A 25,240-nucleotide genomic window follows, 5' to 3' on the forward strand; every position below is an offset into this window, starting at 1 on the left:
TTTCCTTAACAAATCAATTAGAACGCGACGAATCAATTAAAAACAATGACGAATCGTTTTGTCCCTCGCAGCGTGTTTTTGGGAGCAAAGTGTGCAGCCTCATGCGAGGCGAAACATCGCAAAGAAACTGTGAAAAATGTTCACCTAAAGCATTTTTCCTCAAGCAGCAGCTAATAATTGTGGAGAGCGAGCCGAAGCAGGGGTTAAATAAATGGATGGTGGATGAAAAAGCCCAAAAAAAGGCTTAATATGCACAAGAAAATCGCTCCCCGTCCCCGTTTGCCGCACCTCTACCCATCATCCCACCCAAGAGAATTCATTTCAAGCAAGCAAAGTCTTTAAGTGACACAAGAACAAAAAGAAACGCGGCACGTAAATGCGCGAGCCTCCTCTCCGAGGCGCCCGTTTTGTGCCACACCCGCTCGCTCGCCCGTCGCATCCTGCAGCTGGCAGTATAATTAAAAGGTATAATCACTAGGAAATTATTCAAATAAATCTGATTACCAAAACCTCCGTCTCCTGGGGACGTCGAGAGCGAGCGAGCGAGAGAGTAAGAGAGAGAGAGAGAGAGAGGGAGTGCGCGCGCGATGGTTGAAAACTTTTCCGCTCGATGGAAACCACCGTCCCGCCACCGCTACCAGCTTTTCCATCCACCATGGAATGGGGTGGCTTCCAATTTTCCCTTGTTTGCTCACGAACAAAGTAAAAAAGAGCACACACACACACAGAGCGAGAAAACTCCGTAAGGAAACTGCTGCTGCTGCTGCTGTTCCACTCCACATTCTCATTTGCCAGTGGTGTCATTTTTCCAGCGCCGAGTTTTCTACGCGCCATGCACCCTCTTACTTACCCCCCCCCCCTCCCTCTTGCGATTCATCCGGACGGGTGGTATTTTCGCAGATGAAAGAAGTCACAAGTCGCGTGAAAATGATAAAAGCGAGCGGTGGAAAAAGTTATGGGCCTTGGGGCACCTTTTCCGCGCTTCCCCTCCCATCAGATGGTGACCCAAGGGTGGAGGTGTTTGAGTGAGGCGACTTGGGAGAGGTAAAAGTTGGCAGGAATATAAAAACGAGAGGATGACAATATTATAATAGAATACCACCGCTGCCGCCGCACTGCCCTGCTGCATCCCACTACAACACAACGCCGAACAGAGAAAGATAGAGAGAGAGAGCGTGCCGGGATGAAGGATGTTGTTTTCCTCCACTACCAAGCAAGGATGTGACGCAAAAGCCCTAACAGAGAGTGAGGGAGAGAAGGTGTCCCGTCCGACTTTCATCACACTTCATCCCTCCTCCCAACCCCCTCCCCACACACACACGCCGAATGCAATCCTTCGCAGCAATCCGATCCTTTACCAGTTTTAAAAGTGGAAAGTGCTCTCGAGGGATGAAGAATTTGCTTCCCAAGAAATAAGGAACAAGAGAGAGTAAGAGAGAGGGTTTGAGTGAATCGTTTTCAGTGCGGTTGGTGATGGTGTGGCAGTGGTGGTAGCAACACGAGGCTGCGAAATTGTTGAATAAATGACACAAGAAGGCTGCTCATAGGATGGTGGCTTCTTCTGCTTGTTGTTGGCGGGTGAAGAAGATTGCTGAAAAGACAACCCCAAACGACGGGAAACCCGATGAACGTGCCTTGGTCTTGGGTGGATGGGGGGGGGGGAATGAATCAAGTGCGGGCGGTTGTTTGTGGAAAACCATCACAAAAGGAAAATTTTTCATCGTACTCTGACGCGCTACTCTGCTCCCCCTCCAACCCCCTCAACGCTCGTCCTTTTTCATAAACCAAGATTTTTTGCTCCTCCCGTGCGCTTCGACCCCGGTCGTCGGCAGGCAGTGGAATGATGGCGGGCTGGAGCGAATGGTGGTAAGGTTGCCATGTTTCACTTTTCTGCAGCACTCCCGGCGCTCCAACAGTTTCACCCCAGCGGAAAGGATGGCTTGAATCATCTACCGAGCCGTTCGCCAACGTCTGCCTTCACCGCGTCGGAGTGTTTTCCGGAGCTTTCTTACACCAATTACCCTCAGTTTCGTGGCGCTCTTCTTCAGCCCTTCGACCGGGCCATCCAAATGGTTTCGGGCGCTGTCGCATTCATCATACCGTGGTGTGTCTTTTACGGATTTTTGCTTCCCAGTGCCGCGCCGCCGTGCTGGAAAGGACGGGAAAATAAACTCTTGAAACGATGCTCAGTTCCGTTCCAGCAGAAGTGAAGAGAAACACGAAGATATGGAAGGGGGAGAGGGGGAGAGGGGGTAGATGTATTGCAACGAACGCTCACTCCCGTGTTTTGTGTGTGTGTGCCATGGTAAGCGAGCAACATAACATCGTCAGCAAAAGGGGAGAAAATACACAAAAAGCTTACGAAAAAGTATACCAATGCTTCGGATAAGAAAGTAACACACTTACAACACACCACCAAATCGCACACACACACACATACAAACCACGATGTACGTGCATTTGGAGGGCTTAGAGACGCTCGGGCATGGATGATCTTTTTCCATAAGGCTTACCTACCACCGAGTAAGAAAATCGCACAAACATTCTGTCTGTGTCTCTGCCTCCCGAGAGCACGGAAGGAGAAAGCCGAATCTGATGTTTTTATTTTCCACTTTTGCTTCCCCCCTTCGATCCGAATTCTAAAGCAGCAATCGCACTCGAGCACATCCGAGGAAGGGATGATAAAGCGAAAGCGTTCGTTTTTCTATTCCCCGGCTCTATTCTTTTGTGCTGTGAATTGCAATGCTTAGATTAAGCTACCATACACACGCGTCATGCAGGCTTACCGAAAGTAGCTAAAGGCTACAAGGCAGACAGGATTATGGCGTGTTTGCAATTGAGTAGATAAGTAGCGAAAGTTGTTTTGCTATTTATAGTTTGGCCGATGTTAGTCGGTTACTGTTTCGACATCTTGTACATTTAATTATTATATTTTTTAGATATTGCTCATGCTTTTTATAGTTGACTAGTGTGAAATAGTGCGTGTACAATAAATGAATAACGAAATATAAAAGCTCTATAGGAGTTTTTCTTTGCATGACTCCTCAATCGTTTTCTGCTACATTGTGCCCAGCAGCTTTTAGATTAGTGATGGGTGAAGTTGGTAAACATCCTGAGTCAACTCTGATCCGACTACAAAAATTTTGGAACCAACTTCGGAAGGTCGGCCCTTCCAGCATTGTCCAAGGCCGTCCGGAGTCGTTCCGAGTCGGATTCATCCGGAGTTAAAGATACTGTCGCAGTGCATTACTATCGTTACTATGCATTATGCGCAATGCAAAAGAAGCAAGAAACTAAACGAAATTAAAAGCCGGCCACAACATTAACCGACGCCGGGCGAGTCCGACTCCATGTTGATTCTGATACCGGCTAACTCACGTCGACTCGGAGGACTTCGATTCGGGATGGAACTAGTGGTTCCGGTTTTGCAGGATTCTGAACCGAGCCAACAATAACCGGAGTCAGATCGGAGTCATGTCTGTGTTCCAGAGAGCACATCACTATTTTAGACTATCCCTGTACATCAATTCCCGTAATAATGCATTACATTCTCTCCAACTGGTTATATCCTTAGAGACTTAGTATTTTCTATCATAGTATCTGTACTATCGACCTTCCCACCATTACTTTTGCTCTATCCCCATTGCACTACTTTACGGTGACTTTAATATTCCTTTAACAGTACTGAACAGTTCGTTTGTTGTTCTTTCGGGAGAAAATAAAACAAGAAAAACAATGAAAAAACCGTTTTCTACCAACTTTACCAACAACAGAATAGGAAGGAAGCGAATTGTTAAATAAATTTCATTATCAAGAAAGCGGAACGTCGCCTGGCGAGGAGCTTGCTAGGAAGACAAATTTCACGGCATCCCAACGCTCGCGCCCCTGGCCATAGCCAGTGCCGCCATTCTTCTCATGGAGCTGAATAAAAAGTGCCGCCCTGGATTAGTTATTGCCCTTGCTGTGGCTTTTCTTCCACATTGTTTAACATTGTAAACCTGTACAAAACAAGGCATCTTAGCAGCATAAAAAACAGTGAAGAAAATGCACGTACTTTCCCCTTCCAAGCCTTGTGCTTCCTCTCCTCTACTGCTCGATTTTATTCAACCGCATAACCGAACGGCAGGGAAAGCTGCAAATAAGAACAAAACAGAATGTTCATTACCATGTTCTGTGTAATATTTGCAAACAAACACGACACCGGGAGGTTAGGTGTAAAATTGGCAAAATGGTTATGGAATTGGAGAAGGAGAGGGTGAGTGGAGGGGGTGACAATGGAAAGCGAAAAAGGTAAATACATTTTCGAGAAAGCAGTCGGAAACCGTTAGGACCATCCGTCAACTTTGCGCACAAATCCTCCGGATGCTTTATTCCGCGAAAGGTGAGATAATAAATCCCGAGATGAATAAAAGAAAACAAACGAACCCTGCTGTTTAGGGGGTGGGGGGGGGGGAGGAAGTGGAGTCTTCTTACCGGCTCTATGACCAATGTTGAATGTTCTTTTTTTATGCTGCACACTTTTGCTAGGTCGCTCCATCACTGTGGTCGCTATCGTTCATTCCCGCTCGCCTTTCCTGCGTTGATGGTGGTTTGGGTCACTCTTGTAAAAAAAAGGAAGATCGCTGTAAAAACAACCGTGCGAAGCCGCATCACGGCAAGTGGCGAAAGGACACACACACACACACACAATGCCCTCACCGCGCTCATGATGTTCGCGTCCGCGGATGGGTAACCAGCGGCAGCTTATCGTTCTGAGCTACTGTAGAGAGAGAGTGTGATGGGTTTCCCTTCGCGCCCTTCTGCGCTTTTGTGCGGGATTTCGTATCCCTTTTCCCTCCCTCTCCTCACCCCCTCGTCCCGCGGTAAACCATCGGGTAAAACGCGCCCGTTATCCGCCGCACGTTTGCATGAGCATGTGATGTATGAGTGAGCGAGTGCAGGAAGAGTGGAGCATTATCTGGGATGGCAGCGAAAGCGACAAGAACGAGAACGAGAATGTAAGCCAACAGCAGCAGCAACAGCAAACAAAACAACTGGGGACTGGGGAGGAAAAAAGACACAGCAAAAACGATCGAGGGAAAACTCACTCAACGAACCACCTTGTTTTCATTTCTGCTCCCGTTTTCTCCTCCCTTCCACCCCCCTAGTGCCGTTTCGGTGGGCGCAAAAAACCGTTCGACTTTTCCACGGATTTCCACGGCTCGTTCGTTCGTGTGTTTGTTGCTGTTTTTTTGTTCGTTCTTTTCCTGCTTTTTTTTGTGTGCGCTCATATTTGATTTTCTTCCTTCTGTGTGTCGTCTCCCGTCCCCCCGGTGGCAGTCCACACAGGAGGAGGGGTGTGGTTGCTGTAACGACTGCTTCGGTCGGCCGGAACGGAAAAAAATGAAAACGAATGAAGGGTGCGCGGCAGGGCAGAAGCCAAGGGGAATTGGGATAGAGGGTGGCTTTTCGTAATGAATTCTATCCTCCTGTGTCTGTTCCACCCGCCGACCCATACCCGCCCCAGCCCCAGCCCGGTTGATCCAATTGCTAACGTGATGGTATTCACGTTGCGCTTTATTTTCCACTCTTCTGCGTTGCTGTATCTCGCTCTCGCTCCCGTTCAAATCCCGGCTCAAGCCACCACAATTTTCTTTCCCCCCCTTCTTTTTCTCTCTTTTCATCTACTGATCCCACTCGGGTTTTTTTCGCCCTCACCGTTCCCCCTCAACCCCGCTGCTAGCTACAAGCTTTTATTTTACCGCTTCCGTTGATACGCACCAGCATTTCTGTCGCCCAAGGACATGCCTACGGTTGGCGGGTGGCGGTGGCTGGGCAGGTAGCGGTGGGGGGTTGGTTTGGTGAGCGTTTGAGGGTCGGTGGTTCCGTCCTACAAATAACCATCACGTTTATCCAACCATCACCTTTCGCTCGGGTCGCAGGAACAAACACGACGAACCTTTGCTTCCGTGTTTTCCCTCCCCCTTCTCTTCCTCCGCCCTCCCCGTCCGGCGACAGCACCAGCCTGCTGTGGGTGTGGTGTGGGTGGTTGGATAATTGAGAACCATTGGATAAAAGGGACCTTTGAAACGGGAAGGTAGCGGCGCAATGCGGGGAGGAAAGTAATCCACCCACCGCCACCGCCATTCTGCCCAACCTCATTCCCACAATTACCTCGCTCCTCCGTGTACACCCTCTCGCATGTCCTCTTATTCCGTAAGTCTTCATCTGTTGCCTTGTGTTTTCCTAACTTTTCCACCATTGCCCTGTGGGGAGAGGGGGGGAGGGGTCCAATGGGGCGGTGGGTGGCATACTGAATGGAGGTTGGTGGTTCTCGACACCAGCGCGAAACCTACCTTTCTCTTCTTTATCCTTCCCCGCCTTACCTCACCTCACTACTCTTCCTCTCCTTCTCTTTTATGGAATTCTCTTTCACTATGTTTTTCCTGAATTATTTTCCACCCCAGCTGGAGGGTGTGGGCTGATGGGTGGGTGGGTTGGGCAACTCAACCGCTGTTTTCTGCCCACAAGGGAGTGAAGCGCTGTTTGGTTGGCGGACGGGAAACAGAGGGGAAGCAACCACTTTCCGCCGCCGCCGCCGACGCAGCCGCCGCCTCCTCCCCGCTTCAATTATGGTTTGCATCCTGTTCTCCCACGCTCATGCGCTCTCTTTCCCTCTCTCTCTTTCTCTCCATCTCTCTCGCTCTCTCTCTGTCACACAATTGAGTCAACGTGCGTCGGGGCGAGATTTGGCCCCGGGGCAGGGCAGGGACTAATGCTGCTGCCGCCGCCCGCCGGTTGTTTTCGTACTTTCTCCCTTGCACTCTAATTGCACGTGACAGGGTATCTCTTTTCTGCTGCACTGATACTTCCACTCGCCCTCCTACTTCACTACTTCCTGCCCCCTGCTGCTGCTGCTGCTGACTGCTTTTGTGTAAATATAAGCCCCCTATATCCATTTTTTTCTTCTTTTCCATTTGCTCTCCCACCCCACCACACTTGTTATTGCGAGTGTGCCGCCCGGGGGATGGATTCGAAAAGCGTGGGGATCGGGCAAAAGGAAAGGACGATGGAAACTTCATCAGGAAACTTTTCGTATACTTTTTCTCACCTTCATCAACGGTAACATGAAGTGTGACTACTGCCTCTGCCTCTGCCATCCTCTCCTTCCAGCAATCTCCTGGAGCAGTTTTCGGGCTGGATGGGGAAAGAGAAGGGCGATGCGAAGGGCGATGCGAAGGGAAGAAAATATGTGGAAAAACGAAGAAAAACCAGGAAATGGCTGTAGCTCAAATCGTGCCGAGAGATGGATGGCTTTCCCTTGATCGGAAGGGGGGGGGGGGGTGTAGGGGTGGGGAAGAAAGCAAGGAGCAAGAACAGTGGAACAGGGCAAGGGAATTCAACACCGACAATCTAGCTAGCTTGCTTGTGAAATGAGCTGTAGAGAGGTAAGGGCGAGATATGGTGTGCGGTGGTGTGCGGTGGTCGCATTGTAATGGAGCGGGCAAATGGTTGGAAAAATGGAACTCTCTCTCTCTCTCGCTCTCCCTCTCCTTGCGGACGCCCTGCCAGTTCCGCACAGCACATTTACTCAACCGTGTACTTGGTAAGGACTTGGCCGTCGTCGTTGTCGTCGTCGTTGTCGTGGTTGCGGTGGTGATGGTGGTGGTGCGAAGGTGAGTTACGCGCTCGGAATGCAGTACCGGATGAAGTGAGTACCACCGTGAGGGTAGTGAGCTGGGTGTAGTGAATTATGGTGAGCGTGCGAAAACGAGTAGCCGTAAATATACCTTCTCGGTGGCAGGACGATGCGCTCTCGGCCATGCTTGAGCTGTTGTTCGTGGGTTTTTTTTTTGGCAATCTGTATTTTATTTACTCGGATGAATTTCATTAGCTTTGTCTTGCATGAACTCACTCGTGTGAGCGTAGACTGGAAGGAAGGAAAGGAGTAACATTTAAACGGAAATTTATGTAGTTTTGTTAGTTCAACCACGACGCGAGGGTTAATTATGGATGCATTATCAAGATCCCTGCAATTACTACATCAATAGACGTTGTGTTAGGTATTGTAAGTCCCACGATCAAACTTCAATTGCTTATTTTGAGCCGCAAACAAATCAATCACGATACAGTGTGTGAGAATACAGAATTTTCCTTATACATTCAGATGAATAACTAATCTTGTTTAATGCAAAAACACGGAAGACCGTTGACTTAAGAAAACGTGAAAAACATTCCTTCTTCCGTTGCCGCTGCTGTTGCTGTTGCTCTCAATTACCGAAAACAACACGGCATTACAAGCGCGTGCAGAAGAAGCGTGTTTTTCTTCCTTGTGGGCGAGATTTTTATATCCTTTGTCTTACTTTCTGCGACGGAGAAGAAAGTACACGGAGAAAATGCTAATAGGCTGACGAGATGAAGCGAATGAAGTGTAGTGAATGGAGTGTGTAAGGGAGTAGCAAAGGGGGTGGAAGATCTAATTTCATTTCCCCTCGGGAACGGTTGCTATTCCTGCTGCTTGCTGCTGCTGCTGTTGCACTGTTTTCTTCACCCATCCCTCTCAAGCCCTCTCCGTCTTCCTCCCCACGACACCGCTTTACGGATCAAAGCCATCCGATCTTATTACATTTATTTAATTCCTTTGCCCCAGTGGTGGCTGGCCGCGGGGGGTGTGCTGCAGTGGTGAAGGGTGGTGAAGGTTTGTTTGCTGTTTAGCTTATTCTTTCACTTTTCTTCGATCGAAATTACAGGGCCAGTTGTTACACACAGCACAGCTCCCAGCGCGACGGCGTTAGCTTCTCGTTCCTTTTTTTTGTTCCCCCCCTCTCTACGCTTTCGGTGCTTCCCCCATCCCGGAATGGTTAGTTCGCATTGTGTGTTGCCTCGAAGGAGGGAGGTGTAGTTGGACTGTGGGTTGGGTTTTGTGTTGGGCTTCGTTGGGCAAAAATTCCCCCGAGGAGATCGTTGTCACTTTTGCTTAAATGAGCGAGCGAAAAACGAGGAAAAGTTTAATTTGTTTTCCTTTCGCCCACCCCCCCCCCCCTCTCCCACAACGCAGCTCCTTCTCGTCCTGTCGTCGTCCTTTGGTTTGCGTTCGTAAAACAACAGACACACTCCGGCACGGGTGGTCCCCGTTGAAGCAGGGTTTAGCCAAATTCTACCCCAGCGCTCGCTCAATGATTGGGATCTTTTTGCATCGTAAATTCAACCAAAGACAGCCTAGGGAAGGGCGGGGGGGAGGGCGGGTGAAAGTGGAGTGCGCTGTAGCAAAGGGAGCAGAAGATAAGGAAAACACAAACCGGTTTCGCGTGAAGTTTGGTAAATAGAAAAGAAATGTCTGTTGCGGAAGGCCACAACGGTAGGGGGAGATGGGGCGGGAGAGATAATTAGATATCTATAATTAATAATGTTCACGCTCCCGGATGACTGCCATGCTTTGGTGTTTAATTGGGTCGAGGCTGGTAATGCTGGAGTATATCGGTGAGACAGAGAGAGATAGAGAGAGAGAGAGGTGATGTGACATGATGGAATCATTTTAGCTTGTTATGGGAGCGAAAATGTGCTAACGTTTGGAAGAATTAAGCTTTGATTTGTGTGTGGATTTTTATTTCAAAAATGTTTCAAATCTTTTCCAGCTTTATTTATTGTTCAAAATATTCTATATGTGTTAGTTTGTGATTGTGTATGAGTGAAAATTAATTTCCACTGATTAGTTTTACCATATCATCTCAACACCTTACACACAACCGACCGCACATGTTTCTAATTTAAATTCCTCCCTCCTACGTAAGCTATTTATTCCCCTCTAATCCCAGTGTTACCGATTGTGGAAACGATAAAACGATGGGTGGTAGTTGCTAATCGACCACCTTTTCAAACCTGTTGCCCGGCCTGCTGCAGGCTATTAAAACACTCCTCCGCCACTTCCACTTTGTTGTTGAATAGGAAGAATAAAAAGGTTCCCCCCTCAAGAGATTGGAAAAAGCACTGAAATATATGTATAGGACAAACAGCAGTGATTGTATTGCGCTTCAATTGTACCCATTAAACATACAAACTGTGGTGAAACTTACCGCCATCGACTGTGGACCGTCCTGCAGAAAGCAAAGCAATTTATATGTGTGTGATGGTTAAAAAGTACTGTTTTCCCACCCGCCCCGAAAAACGCAATCGGTCACCGGCGGCTTTGATGCAAATGGAGCGTAACTTTTGCGTGTTTCCATTTGCTCTCTGCAAACCGCCGGCGACCGGCGAAGGGAAAAGCATAGCGGTGGCGGGGCGGTAATGGACGGTGATCGAGCAGGAGAGTCAAAGTTTGCGCATACGCTTGAGCTGTTTGTTATCCACTTTATTTATTCAATATAACGGTCCACAAACGCCACCCACCCCCTCCCTCTCTCCCCCTTTCTCGCAAACCGGTAAGTGGTGGAAGCACACTTCATTTATAATGATGTATTTATTTATGGAATAATGACAACAACCAGCTCCACACAGCGCTTTCTCGCACGAGTAGTGCTGCAGGATGATCTCTGCTTTCACCGAACGAACAGAAGAGAAAAAATATGGACAAATGTGGCACAGCACGGTGATGTGGCGGCCATTGATGGTGGGGGTGGGGTGAAGTACGATTTATTGTTCGCGTGTTTGACACACGTACGCGACTATGTGGCGGCACACTAACAGAGCAAAATTGCCAACCACACACACACACACACACGTACGGCCCCAAACACCACACATCGGCAGGGGAGCGGCATCATTATCTTCATCAATAAACCAGCTCATGTGTTGCAAATTGTTCGACAAACGGAAATGAACGGAATGGGCAGACCGGATATTATTGAAATGTGTGCTCGAGAGAGATACACACACGCACACGCACTGGTTGGACACGGGTGTGTACTGGTGGTGGGGCTGGTGCTGCGTAGGTTAGCAGTGGTAAATATGCGCTCATTATGCGAGTCAATAAGCCAACGCTTGTTGATGTGTGTATGTGGTGGAAGCGGGCGAACTACGGTGGTGGTTTGGGACGGCTGGCGCGCGTACTTGCCAAAACCGAACCGAATGCCACAACTTTGCGGCTTATGATGCCATTTCGTTGCCCATTCACACTTGCCCTCTTGCGGAGGAGGCGCCGCCAACCCCTGCGGCCACCACCACCCTCACTGCGATTAACATGGGAAATTCATTTTGTGTCCCGGGTACAGCTCTCTACACCCTTTCTCTATCACACTATCGCACGGCTGGATGGAGAAGAGAGGAGTCAAGCATGATGTGTGTGTTTGCTCGTTCATCCCGTGCGGCTGCCTGGGCCGTATTGTACACGTTTCGCGGCTGATGTTAAACATTAAATATAACATGTAATTACCAATTAATTAAAACAAACCGATGTGATAATGCGAGGAAGCCGCGCGTGGGGAGGTGGTGTAACGGGCGTGTTAAAAGTTGGCATCGACACGGTGTGGAGGGAGCTTGTCGAAACGTTTGAGGGATGGACTGTTTTTGGGCAGTTGTACATCGTTCATCTCCTTTGATTTGCTCGTTTGGATAAAACTATTTTTCTGCACATTATGATTGTTTATTGCATGAATTATGTTAAAAATGCCTCAATTCTACTGCACTTATGGTCGAAAGTCGTTTCATTAAATATGTCTGGTTAAGCGATTTAAATGTTTAACATATTTTAAAAACTCCTTTTTATGTATTAATTGTTCGGATTCCTATATATCGTACGAATATTATACGCGGAAAGTGTTCGTTATAATGAAACAAAAAGTATCAACAAGATAATTAACAGCAAGCAGAAATCTACCCCCTCCCCTCCATGATAATTATTTCAGGCCGTGATTGAAACACAACACCCGCATGGCACGACGATCCATCCAGTGGTCGTACAATATTTATTGATCAATGGTTTCCACTCCCATCCCCCCCTATTCACTCCCTTTTCGATTGCGGGCGATTTTCCTGTCGCCAATATGGTACACGCCACCATGCGTCTCCATCGAGATCCGGTCGCCCCCTTGATCGGTCCGTCCCGTATGTCAGTGTGTGAATTGACCTAACGCCAACATGAATCGCTGAATTGAATTAATTTCAAAAGGCCCTTCCCGTTTCTCCTTTCCTGTCCGTACCTTTCCACTGTCTGCTTTGCTTCTGTGTTCTACCGTCGCGTGTGGGGATAGGTAACCGATATCCCCCCCTCCCTCCATCCCTCCCAGCACGTGTGGCGCTGGCGAAAGAAGATAATGATTATGTGCTGAAACGGTACGCGGCGAAGCGCCTCCGTAGGCGACAGTGCAGAGTGCACTAGGGGTGGGGCGCTGGAGGAAGGTTGATAAATACGAATTATCCTCCCGTCGGTTAATTGGGTCCGATCATAAATAGTTGTATCAATTAAAACAATTTGATTTATAATTATCATTTGTACCGCGTGTGTGTGTTTTGCTGTGTGCGGTGGTGCAATGGAGCACAGATTTGCTCTATGTGGCTGAACACAATGTGAAGCTCAAAGGGAGAGGGAGAGCAGGACGAAACGTTGTGTGAGTTTAATTATTTTTCCACCGCGAGGGATTCATCGCGCGACAGTGGGACTGGTAGGGAAGGCAAACAGCGCCTACCTTTGATTGTGTGGATTATTATAATGGCTTTTGGGGGTGTTTTTGTTCAGCATTTTTCATCTTGTGCAGGTTGATGATGGGTTAAGCAGCCTATTGATGAAACACGTTGATTGATTGATTGCGAGAACACTCACTCAATGTCGGTGGCTGTTTTCTGAGAATGGCTGATTGCAAAACAGTAGTTTGATATATTTATTAATATTACATATTAAAGATGTACTTCATTTTACAGTTTCTTAAACTTGTTTTTATGGTTTAAGCTCTTTAGAATTATGATTCCTTATATTATCCTTTTGTTAGCTGGGACGTGCCGGTAAACTTGCTATTTAATCGTTTTTTATAGTCCTGTCGGATTTCTTTCACTTTCCACAACACGATGCAGTGGCTGGTGTTAATATTTTTGTTTCAAATATTTTTGCTTTTCTATCATTCTCATTGTATGTGTGTGTGAATATTTTACTGCAATAATTTGCTACCACAAGCGCGCGTCGCTCCTCTGCTTGCCGTTTGCTCTTTTGTTCAAATAATTGTTTTTGCCTTCATTTGACACATTCAATTGGATTTTAAGCTTCGCGTGTTATTTTGTTTTGGCTTCTTTTGCTGGTACCACTTTTTTGTGGCCACTCGTAAAGCCATTCAACTGACTAAAATACACAAAGCAGCATCAAAAATGTATCGCATTTCGCTTGGACGACGGCCGCCGAGGGGGGCTCCATGGCGGCACCCAAAAACAGATAAATAAAATTATCAACCGGGTGTTGTGCGCTTCAGAATTGCTACCCGTATTCAAACAACAGCAAAAACAACAACACACTAGAAGTTGTTATATTGATGAGCGCATTCCAGCCGCACCAAATACGTAGAATGGTGGGTGTAGAGAGAGAAAAAAAAACATACAGCGAAAACACAACATGACAGCAGAACAAATAAATAAACACGCTTGGGGTATTATTTTTGTTCGGTAGATGGATTCTCCCATACCTTTTCTGCACATACATCTCCCGATTGAAATGCAATTGCACGAGTTGAACGTGAATCCCCGCCAATTGTCCGCGCTGCTCCATGCTTGCCCCGGCCCTCTCGCCGTAACAACGCGTGTGTGCTGCATTTTACTCTTGTCCATTATTATTATTGTAAAAAAATGATGCTCAATGCATTCGAATGCAGATGAGGAGGAATGCGTTTTTTGTATTGTTTTTGTTTGCTTTTAGGTTTTTTTGGGTAATGTCTCATTCGCTATGTGTGTGCGAGTGTGTGTGTGTGCACGGAGGAATTGATTCAGTTCACTGCTTATCAACTATGCGCAGCATGTGTGGCAAATTTAATTTTTAACTGTAGCCAAATCGAATCCATTTGCGCTCTAAGCGTGCTTTTTGCGAAACCACTCTTCACACACACCCTCAGATACATGCAAATACAACAACAAACACGCAATCGTGCAGAGTGGTTATGAAAATGGACGAAAACCGACCTGTATCGAAACATTCGGCCAATTGACAGAGTGGAAAATAAAAGTGCATACCCCAACCACCCACCTGCACCGGCAATGTACGAGGTACATTGAAATGCATAGCTTTTTACTTTATCGCTCTTCACACGGCCCGTATTCATTTGCTGCCGATGTTTTTGACGGTGGATTATGTCACTGTTTGATTCTGCACTCGAATGCGATAAATATCTCATGGCTCTAAATCGCTACACCGGACACGGATATTGTGTTTCGTTTAGATTTTCCGTTCATTTTTTTTTTCACTGTCTGCTTCCAACTGGAAGCATCGAATTGGAATTGTAGCGATACGAGCGATACGAGCGAAAGGTGGACAAAAAATGTTTGCTTTGGAAATTTAATTTATATTTACTTTGAAGAATAATAACCTCTTTTATTGGAATCAGTTGTGAAATATGTTTAGTAGTAATTATAAAAGTATAACAATTCCGTGGTGACAGTTAGTCGGTTGACAAGAAACAACGCATTAGAAGATGTTAACCATACACAAGCAGTGCATTTTTACATAAATTTAAAGTATTTGCAAATCGTTTGAATTCACTGTGCCTCGTTGGAAAACAAACTCAACCTCACCTCGGGAGTGATTTATGTATTCTTCAACCTGTAGTGCGTACTGTGTAGCGTTCTGTGGCATCGTCTCATGACTACACAGCACTTGTGGAATCGTTCTATCACAGTGAACATTCCAACATTCCCTCGTCCCGTCCGCACCTAATCCTAAATCCTAAATTTCCGCAAAACCGCAACGACTTACCTTTTGGAAGGGAGGCTCCATCACCCCGCAGCCCGTGAGAGTAAAGCTTTTTCCCACACAAAAACACGAAAAAGGACTAACTTTTACCGTCGGTCTGGCTGTGTTGGGTTCGGGTCGCGCGTGTATGTGGACAGTGAAATAGTTCATCCATCGGCTACTTGCCAAGGCTCCAATGTCGGAAGTGATATGTTTTTCTCCCCACTGCCCAACCAGCTGGGCCTTCACTTCCCTCCCTACTACCCCGGGCAAGCATGGTGAGAGGTTGTTCCAAAACATTCAGAAAACAGGAAAGAGTAAGAGAGAGAGAGGGATAAAGAGAACGACGCAGAGTGTGGTAGAAAGAGGAAAGAAATCGAAAATGGCTATCCTGCCGATAGCGCCAAACACTGTCGAGGAGATACGGCCATGATGCCTGGAGCCCCACCATCCGCAAAAGTGCGGGGCATTGGATGCGGTGAGAAAAGCGGGTTTGCTTTGGAGAGGCTTTTCAAAATACGCTTCACATGTGTGTGTATGTGATGCTCGAGAATGATGCTGGAGAAATGCAGGAACTGATTCGTCTGATGGCTTTCCGTGTGTACACTCTTTGGCTCCCCTCCCCCGGACAAAGGACGTTGTGGTGGAAGCCCCGTCGCGGTGATAGCGGAGGACTTGGGCAAGGGCGTGTGCCCGTTGTGCCGAACAGAATGTGGGATGCTCATGGGAAGTGTTTTGAAATGTCGTTGTTCCCTTTGCCCCGGGTGGCCGGACAAAGCTCCATTCAAGCACGGAAGCTGAAACACGTGCTACCGGTCGGTCGGTTGGCTTGTTTGCTGCCCACCGGCAGCTTCTTGCCTCGGGGACTTTTCCGGTAAACAGTGAACACAGCAAAGGGATGGAAGGGAAGAGGGAGTGTACGATGCCTGCAAATGTTTGTTGCACTTGACATAAAGCTGACCAAAGAGGCATCAGTTCATTCGATCCCTGTGTCGCTTGAAAATTTCATCCTCTCACTGTTTGCATGTGTGTCTATCCTGTGTGTGCGTGTGTGTGAGACAGAGAGGGGAGAGAGTGTTTCGCTTTGCTACCAGAGCTTTGAACAAACGGTACGATGTGATGTAGCTGATGTTGGTTTTCATGATCATTTTCTCCTGCCTTCTTTCCATTCAATCCTCCAACCAACTGGAACAATGGTGATGCTATGGCCAGATTGAGCCCGTTTCCTTTCCTTTTACCTTTCAAGCTAATACAATAACGCGTTCGTTGCCTATCACGCACAAAAAAAGGAAAAAAGGCCCGACACGTAAAGTGCACCTAACGCGTGCTACTAAAAAAAAAGTGCTACATACTGTACATCATCCCGCATATGGTGTTTTAAATAACATAGAAACAACAAAAAAGGTATTGAACTGTAACAGGCTTTCAGCAGAGCGGGCAAACACTTCTGTGTTCCGTGATGTGTAGGGTAGCTGTTTCAAGTCGAATGCATCGATGTGTTTTGAGAACCGTTTGCAGCAATCTCTTCGGTATGCCCTTTGATCAATATTTTTTGCACTTTGGTAGCAGTTATCGTGATCTTACCCTATGAATTCGTCCCCTTTGCAGTGCGTAAGTTGATCACAAAAGTCACAGCTACAGTAGATTTCTCTTGTTTTGCTCTGTAAATATGGTGAGTGTAGTTAACACAATGCTATTTTCAATGGATCAACAGCTGACTAAACATATCACAGACTTCAGTGTAATAATTTTTTATAGTCAAGTAGAATCTAACCAAGATGCATGAGCTGTTAAAAACTCAAATACGGTAGGCATTTGTTGATTTTTTTAGGCTTGGTTATTTTTTATTTTGTTTAATCATTCAGTTTTTTTAATGATCTCTGACAGAAAAGTATATTCAATTGTTGTTTGTTGAATGTTTGAATTTAAAACGTTTTTTTTTTGACAATGAAAAAATGAACAAATGTCTTGTTTAACCTTCCATTTAGTCAATTTATGATTGAAGTTTAAAAAAATGTTATTTTTTGCCAATGAAAGGCATTTTTTTGTGTGTGCTTCTTGGGAGCAACGTAACCCTTCTTTTGCTGCTTTCCTTTGTGATTATAATATAATGCTTACGGATACACATTTCCGCTGAACGATTATTTAACGTCTGCCAGCAAGGCGACTACGCAATCATTAAATGTGCATCACGAAGGCAGGGGAACGAGGGAGTTACGGTGTATTGATGCCAAATAAAAAAGGGATAAAAATCATTCCCAACCTTTTCCCGCTGTCATCGCTGTGGAGAGCAGTCGAGGGGGGAAGGGGGTCGGATCCGTTTTACTGCTACAACAGATTCATCATTTGTTTCCCCATTATTACCGAGAATAGCCCAACTTCCTGCCAGTTTCAGCACAACTCATCACAATCATTCATTTGCACACGCTTTTTATACCATTATGATGATGCCGGCGCGTCCTTTCCACTCGCACAGCCCTTTTGGTTTTGTTTGTTTATTTATTTACTTTTGTGTGTGTGTATGTATGTGTGTTGTTATTGCCGTTGACTGACCGCCTACGCATTTTTATTAACTTCTCTCTTTTGTAGTCCTTCTTTGGGGCTGTGTGAGAAGACCGCCCACCTTTGCGCCGCTCCCCGCTTGTATACTATCTCGCATTTTTGAAGGGATCAATCGATAGCGAAGAGAAAAAAAAAGATAAAGTAAGTGGGTGTGCAAGAAGGGCGAGCATGGGACAACAACACAACAACAAAGAGCAGCAGCCTTCCATCATAATCATATCGTTTTTTTTCACCTTCTTCCTCTACCCTGCTGGTGCTGTTGGATCCGGGCATTTTTGCACAGTGCTGAAAGGGAGAGGGGATCAAGGAGAAGGAAAGGGGACAGCAGCAAAAGATTATCTCTTCGCGTTGGTTTCTCTTCCGCGCAAACAGCCGCCTGAACAATGCCGCCAAAGGCCACGCCATGGGATGATACGCACCTTCCGTCCCCGTGCACTTCTTTTGCCCACTTTAGCTTTTCTCTCTCTCTCTCTTTCTCTCTCTCTCTCTCTCTCTCTCTCTCTCTCTCTCTCTTTGTCTTTCCCCCGCAAGCAGCAGTTCATTTCCTGTTAACGCGACGGTATAAAGGAGATGATTTTGCTTCGTGGTTTGAATGAAAACAGAGCGACGGCGCGTGCAAAAAATAAGGGAAAAATGGAATCGCATGTTATTGTACGAGCGAACGAGAATGGAATGAGACACGAGGGTGCGGAAGAATGGATGAGCAACGCACCATCTTCATCATGAATTACGGATTCCAGAAACCCGTGGCCGGAATTCCGTGGGTAGGCCAAGCGGCGTCATCACGAACCGTTGCTTTGGAGGAAGTAAAAAGTGCAAAGAGCAGACATCATCATCGTCATCGGCCCCATTCTCTTGACTTCTCTTTACCGCATCCCTTCCGGCATCGTCGTCGCTAAATCTCGTTGGCTTAGCCCATTCATCAACACCCAAAACCTATATCGCCACCGTGTACGCTCCCCGCTCCTGCACCAAAGTAGCGATGGGTTGTTGTGTGCGAAAGGCAACGGCGTACGTACGCGTACGCTCATCAACTTCAATCATTTGTCGTTCACTTTGGTGTTGCGTGAGTGCCTTTGTTCTTCCTGGGCTATGCGTGCTGAGCTGGGTGCGTGTGGTCGGTAGAGTCTGTATGTGGCGTTTTTCTTTCGATTTTAGCTCGTTTCACCATAGCGAATGATGATGAGCCGTGGGCTTTACGCTTGAAAAATCTGAGCCAGGACAATTTGTTGGAGCTAGAATGAAGCCACACCAAGAGAGAGATAAAGGACCGAAAAAGCATCGCACGAAATGGGAGGGAAAATCGGATATGGCTTTTTTTCTATTTACTTCTCCCCTCAAACTCATCATTCATCATAAGTCAGATCTAGCCAGGGAGGGGGATAAAGATGTGTGGCCCCGGGGTTTGCTCGTTCTCTGCGCACTAGAGTATCGTGTCTAGAGTAAAAGGAACCACATTCGGCAATTCGAACGCTCCCCATTTCGAGTGATGCGTTTTGCTCCCAACTCACCGGGCACATCAAACCAACCCTACCCAACCCCTGCGGAAGTCATAAAGCCTAATTCAATCAAAGAAAATCCTTCCGGGAAAAAACGCTTCTTCAATAAACAACTCGTCCTCCCGCAATCGATGTCATCCCGCACTGTCCCTTCTTCGTGAGCAACGGAGCGGGCGCGGGCGGGGCTCTCTGTTCCGTTTTTCGATTAGAATCGATACCGATCTCTGCTACATAGGATCGGGCCGGGCTGTCGGGAGACGGACTCTATCGAAACAATGATGGCTTAGGTGCCCATGATTCGTCCACTTCGTTGCCACTCAACTTCCACACTCCCCAGCCCCCCCGCGGGTCACCATAGTGTTAAATATAGTCAAGAGGTTCGGCCTTATTTTGGTACCGAACAACGGGATGGTAGGCGGAGGTGAAGTCTTCATCAAGCGAGAAGACTTTGCTCCCTCGCTGGTTCGATTTCAGCTTTTTTCTCTTGATACATTTTCTTGTTCATCTTCCATTCAATGTCTCGGCGGAAAATGATGCTGATTAAGAGGATGACAAGAATGAAACGTTTCTGTCGGCGCACTCCTCTCTCTCGGTCCCGCATCCGTACTCCGCCGGCTCAATAAAAAGCTTCTTCCTCTGCCTTCAAGATAAAAGCGATGAAGCCAAAATGGCTTCCCAAGCTTACCGAAGGCAAATGACAACAATGGTATGGTGGTCGATGACAGTACGGCGATGAAGCTTATAAATCGTGCTTTTTATTGATGATGGAAATCATCGAATAAGTTAACTCGCTGATTTCGTTATTGTGATTTCTTATTTGATTCGAACACTAATTGCTGTCTTACTTGCATACCAAAGTGTGATCTTGTGAAATCTTCTCTTTTACTTGCGTTTGGCTTCCCGTACAACTATTCATCAATAATTTCCTCAAACTTGATTGGCATTTTGGCTGAGCTGTCTGCGTTTGAATGGTGGCAAATCGTTTACAAAAGGCAATACCGACACACCTTTGGCAGGGGAAAAAATCAACCCTCTCAGCAAAGCTTTATGTTCCCCCCACTTCGATCGATGCCCAGAACGTATGTGGCGCAGGGCCACAAATAGACCAAATCGTCACAAAAATCAAATCATGCCCTGGGATCGGATGATGATTCCCCTTTCCGAGGAGTTGTTGTCGTTGTTTGATATTAACGAAAATAAAATCGAACAAAATACAACCCCACAACACGAAACGGGTAAACGAAGTGGGGAGGGGGAGAGGATCAAGCGAATGATTCTCTGTTACCTCCCGCTCACCTCCCTATTCCGGGGAAGAAGTGAGAGGTGGATTCGAGAATTCGTGGACCGACTGTACTCGAGAATGATTTTGTTCGTTTTATTATTTTTCAATAAAGTCATGAGGTGGGGGTGCAGTTCGTCTCCTCCACACTACATCCCAATCAACTCCGCCGCTCCATCGATATTGAAGTTCGATTTGAGTTCGTTTCACCTTCTCCTTCCCGCTCAAATGTACTCACCAAAAATACCTTCTGCTATCGTGTTATGGATTCTGTTTGAACTTTTGGTTCAAATTTCCTCCCTCTTCCAGCGACGCCTTTTTACCATCAATATAACCACCACCGTTGTTTGGTTCGGCGTGTGTCTGTCGTCAGTAAGAAGGCGAAAAATTGAACAGTCACCCATGGGGAGATGAGAGAGAGAAGGACACAAGAATCGAATCGATTTTATGGCACACTATAAAGCTGTTTGCTGTTGTAACATTTTTCGGCGATTCTTCTTCTGTTTCCTATCCTTTCCACATTTACCGCACAGCATCTTCTCGGTACAAGGTGAGGATGTTTTAAAAAATGATGAAGGATAAGGCGCTGCTCTGCCCCTCAAAGTTCGCCTTTCCAATCCTTGGAAGGATGGAAGCACTCTCAACCGCACAAGACAAAAAACCGAGTCTTTCTTCGGTGGTGTGTTTGCTTCTGCCAAAATACGGGAGTTGGCGCAGGGGGTGCCGAAAATGACAAAGAAAAATCCATTCACTTGTCAACCGTTACGAGGGGAGCTTAACCCAAAATTCCAAAATCCGGCTGAATTCGTGAGACACATTCTGTTGGTTTGCACAGGACGACACCTCTTTCAAGAGTTTATCCCACAGCTCGGTCACCCTAACTGGACTTTAGTTGAATTTGCTAAAGGGAAACTTTTTTTTCGCTCCATTCTTTTTGGTCTCCCGCGTCCTTCCGTCCTCCCAAAAAACGGTGCATCTAAAATTGGTTATCCAAAACCCCATGCATCGGGGTTATTCTCCAAACCATGGAAGGGCTAAAAATTTATCATTTTTCTATTGAACGGGAAGAAGGGTCGTAGAAGAAGAGGGTGAAAATCTTTTTGAGGAAGTAAATACCCTTTTCTTTTGGAGTTTTCTTCCAGCTTAAGGTGTGTGAGTGTGTGAGTATGTGTGTGTGCAACAGTAGGGTTTGGTCGGTTAGGTGAAACATTCTTTTATTTCTCGTTTCTTGTTTTTCCGTCCTTCCGTTTGAATCCGTTTTGCGTTTCTCTGCCCATCGGGGCACCGGTTTATTCAACTGTGTGACTTCTGTTGCTGGTCGAGGAATAAGCCCTTTTTATGGTGCAATGTGTTAGATCCGGAAAAAAGGGATGAGACGATGCCGCCCCACACCCGGGGTCACAAAACACAGTCGTGGTCCATATGCTCGTTACCGCACGGTTTACCTGGCGTCTCCATCCATTCACACCACGCGCGCGCGCTCTCTCTCCTCGAAGTAAGTCGACCAAAGTCGCAATATTTTATATACCTCTTTTTCCTGAGTCCCGTTTACGGTCAGATGGTTGTTTGTAGATTTGTGATCTCGATCGGAATGCCCTGCCAGTGGGCGAAGAGTGGACAGGATATTTCCAGAGTCAGTAATAGAGGAAGGCAAAGTAAAGTAAACCCCATCTCGGCTGGGTAGAGCAGCAGGTTATGGGCCAGTGACGTTTAATATCGCTCACGGAAACCCTTCGATGAAATGCGGCCATCTGCACGCGTGGGGCTCAAGCTATAGCGAGAAGGTGCGGTGGTGTGGATTGAATAAAAAATAGAATTTAAGGCAGCATAATGGTTGATAAAACGAAAAGAGACTTATCTGCTCGACATCTTGAAGGGGAGGAATGTTAGCCGAATCTGTTTTCATCCGGTTATTTTTTTCTTTCCTCTAAGCTTCGAAGGTTATTTTTCTTATTTTCTGTGCTTCTTCTTGCTTGCACAAACATCAGTCCGCTTTTCCGGAGCAGCCGGACTAAGCGTGGTAATAATTTATTCAAAAGATTAGACGAACCTTTGCTGAGTGTTAGCAGCACACTTCACCAACTTTGTTTGATGCATTTTAACCGGAGAAGATGACTCTTGGGTCTGTGACGAATATTTGCGAATATATTTAGCTTTTTTTGCAGTAATAGGATTTAGAAAAGCAAAGAAGCTTGATCGCTATCATTATAAAATCACAATAATTTGAAGTTTTATTTATTGTTTTTTTTCTTCTTTCTTTCTTTGCAGACCGAAATTGCCAAACGACTGAATGCCCTCATCGGCCAGCTGCTGCCATTCTTGGCAACGGAGCATCAGCAACAGATCGCCTCAGCCGTGGAGCGAGCGAAACAGGTCACAATGCCGGAACTGAACGCAATCATTGGTGTAAGTAGTCTTATTAGCGGACGTATTGAGGGTTAAAACTTGTATTCCTTCAAAAAGGCAATTCCGCCCCTACGTATGCGTAGTGTACCGAATAGAGCGATTCAACCAACAAAAAACACGCAGGGCCTCATGAAAAACAAAAAATGTCGAGCTATAGCAAAGCCTTGATTGATTGATGATCCCCTGTTTTAATCGATTACCCTCCACCCCAAAGTGTCACATACTGATGATATTGTTCCTTTTCTTACCTTGTAACCATTTAATTATGTGTTGAGTTTATATCTAGATATATGCCTTAGTTGCGTGATTTTTCTTCCTCCCTGTTTTGGTTACTACATTTTGTTTGACCATTTGATTGCCCATAGTTTAGTGATTTCATTGATTGAGTTCGAGTTCAAGTATGGTTCTGTTTTTCATCGCTCCACGTTAACATACGTACAAAATCGAACGGTTTTTGTTCATATGGTATTTAGTATTGTTTTGCCAAAATTATGGAATGTATTGGAACTACTTACTACTCTCTATTAGCTTTGCTTTGATTAAGGTCATGGTTTTGATCCTACGTTTGATATATTTACTTTCTTTCAAAGCTACATCCCCAATACGATCGCCAAGACAATCAGTAGTAGACGCTCGATCGCTTAGTAGACGCGTGAATTCTCATTAGATTGCGTTATGCTTTTTTACCTATTTTTTTAATTTGAATTATTCCATAATTGATGATTAAGAGAGTTTTGTTTCTTCGCTTCGTCGCTGGAGACCATTCATCTCCCAAGTGCGGCGATCGTTTATGTCCTAGTAAGAAGAGGGGGTGAATGTCTTGTAACGAAAACCTATTGTATGATAAGAAGGACCATTTCAACAATCAAAAATTTGTACACCATGTAATTTGATCTCCTATTTTTTCTTCTTCTTCTTCTACTCCTTTTGTACCGTTTCTGACTCTTAATCGCACGCTGCAAATCCTCTCATTTTGCTGCTGCAAATTCTTCAAAAACAAAAACGCAAAACAAATCACCACCACTCAAACTCTCACGTTAAACAAAACCACAAAATTATTCGCGTCACGACACCCCCTCCGAAAAAAATCGACCGATTTTGAAAAACGCGCAAAATGAAAACCAAATGTATCCTCTTCTCGGCCTCGCCCTGCCAATCTGCAGCAACATCAGCAACAGGGAATTCAGCAACTTTTAGTAAGTTTCGTGTTAACTATTCAAACGCACATAACATCTATCCCCTCGCCCCCGCCCCCCATTCACCCTGCATTTTTTCTTTTTGTTGTGTCAACTGCAATGCACTTTTCCCTTTTATCCTGGTTTATAATGCTGAAAGCGATCCCACCAGCCTTAGTTAATATGCAACAGAAAGAGAGCGTGTATAAAATATAAAGAGAGAGAGGCGCTATAGATCATAATCATCTTGTGTTTGTTCTAATATATCATCCTAACTAATGTTTTGAATCTGTGTCTGTGTAACAATGTCGTGAGATCAGGAATGGATTATTCGTTCAGGCTAGCATTTTCAGTTGGTTTATTCAGTTTATGCAAGACGTCTTTTTCATACACACGAAGACAATGTTCATATGTATAGCTTTTTATACTTCTTGTAGAATGTTTTTGTTTTATTGTGATGTTACTACCAATCATTATCAGTACAATTTGTTTCCATTTTACATGGCGCGAATTGATCATTTTTGCTTTTTGTCCAAAAAAAAAAGGGGGAAAAACCTCTTTTCTGTTATCATGCTTATACTTTGTTTGAAAAATGTCAATTGCATGTACAAGCCGTTCAACTGCTGTAATACTTCCCCCACCAGCCCAAACACTTGATTTGTACCATTGCAACCGTTGTCTGTTCGAAGGTATCGCAATTAAATCTAAATCAAGCGCTAAAAAATGCTCAGCGATAGTGATTTGGTACCAAATACATAAAACAACACGACATCGAAACGCCCAAACACGTACCATTAACCCTTCAATTATCATAAAGCCGGTCAGGGATCGGTTGGGGTGTAATTTAGATCTAATCAGAAGCTCTGCTCTCGCTTTGCTATACATCGTCCATTCTTCCACGAAGTGCGCCCAGAAGCCAAGTGGGTCCAAGCTGTTCTTTTCGTTCCCACATCATCATTTTCGGGTTTGTACACAACAAACTGCTGCTGATGGGATCGAAATTAGGCTTGTAAAAAGGCAGCAGCAACGACGAGCACAAAAAAGCGAATCATCAAACCGTTTACCAAAACCGTTTTCCGTAAATGGTTTACCCGAGATTGTGTTGTCACTGACTGTTGGCAGTAAAGCCACCGATTGGGAATTAGCGATTATCGGTTTCGGACAATCTCTTCCGCAAAATCTGCCATCGGGGAAGGGATGATGCGCGGGGCAGGGATTAATTAATTAACTTTGAAATTTCGAAACTCATCGAGTTTTACGACTGGTCGAAAAGAAATCCCCTCGATTTGTGGCCGATTAGATTTTTATCGTGCCATTTTAAGGACATTTTCACCAAGTCTGTTGTTTTGGCCATGCAATTGCCATTTGTTTTTGTGATTCAGAAACTTGAGATAGTTAAAGCGAACGTTCACATTTCAAATGTTCCAATCGTACGCGGAAGCGCTAGTGCGTTTGGGCTCAGTTTGTTGATAGCCAATGCTAA

At 45.8% G+C, this 25,240-nt stretch overlaps 1 protein-coding gene across 15 annotated transcripts in view; it reads left to right on the top strand.

The window, feature by feature from the left end:
* The window catches only part of LOC120898368 (protein groucho), a 183,847-nt gene that overhangs the window by 142,647 nt on the left and 15,960 nt on the right, over positions 1 to 25,240 (top strand). For 11 of the 15 annotated variants that reach the window (XM_040304139.1, XM_040304145.1, XM_040304152.1 and 8 more), the window contains 2 exons: positions 22,445 to 22,582; positions 23,746 to 23,778. In XM_040304139.1, coding sequence (XP_040160073.1) covers positions 22,445 to 22,582; positions 23,746 to 23,778 — 171 coding nt within the window. The remainder of the gene's footprint in view (positions 1 to 22,444; positions 22,583 to 23,745; positions 23,779 to 25,240) is intronic. The other 4 variants (XM_040304147.1, XM_040304149.1, XM_040304150.1 and 1 more) reach the window with 1 other exon arrangement.

Source organism: Anopheles arabiensis, chromosome 2 (assembly GCF_016920715.1).
Source record: "Anopheles arabiensis isolate DONGOLA chromosome 2, AaraD3, whole genome shotgun sequence".
Classification (NCBI taxonomy): Eukaryota; Metazoa; Arthropoda; class Insecta; order Diptera; family Culicidae; genus Anopheles; species Anopheles arabiensis.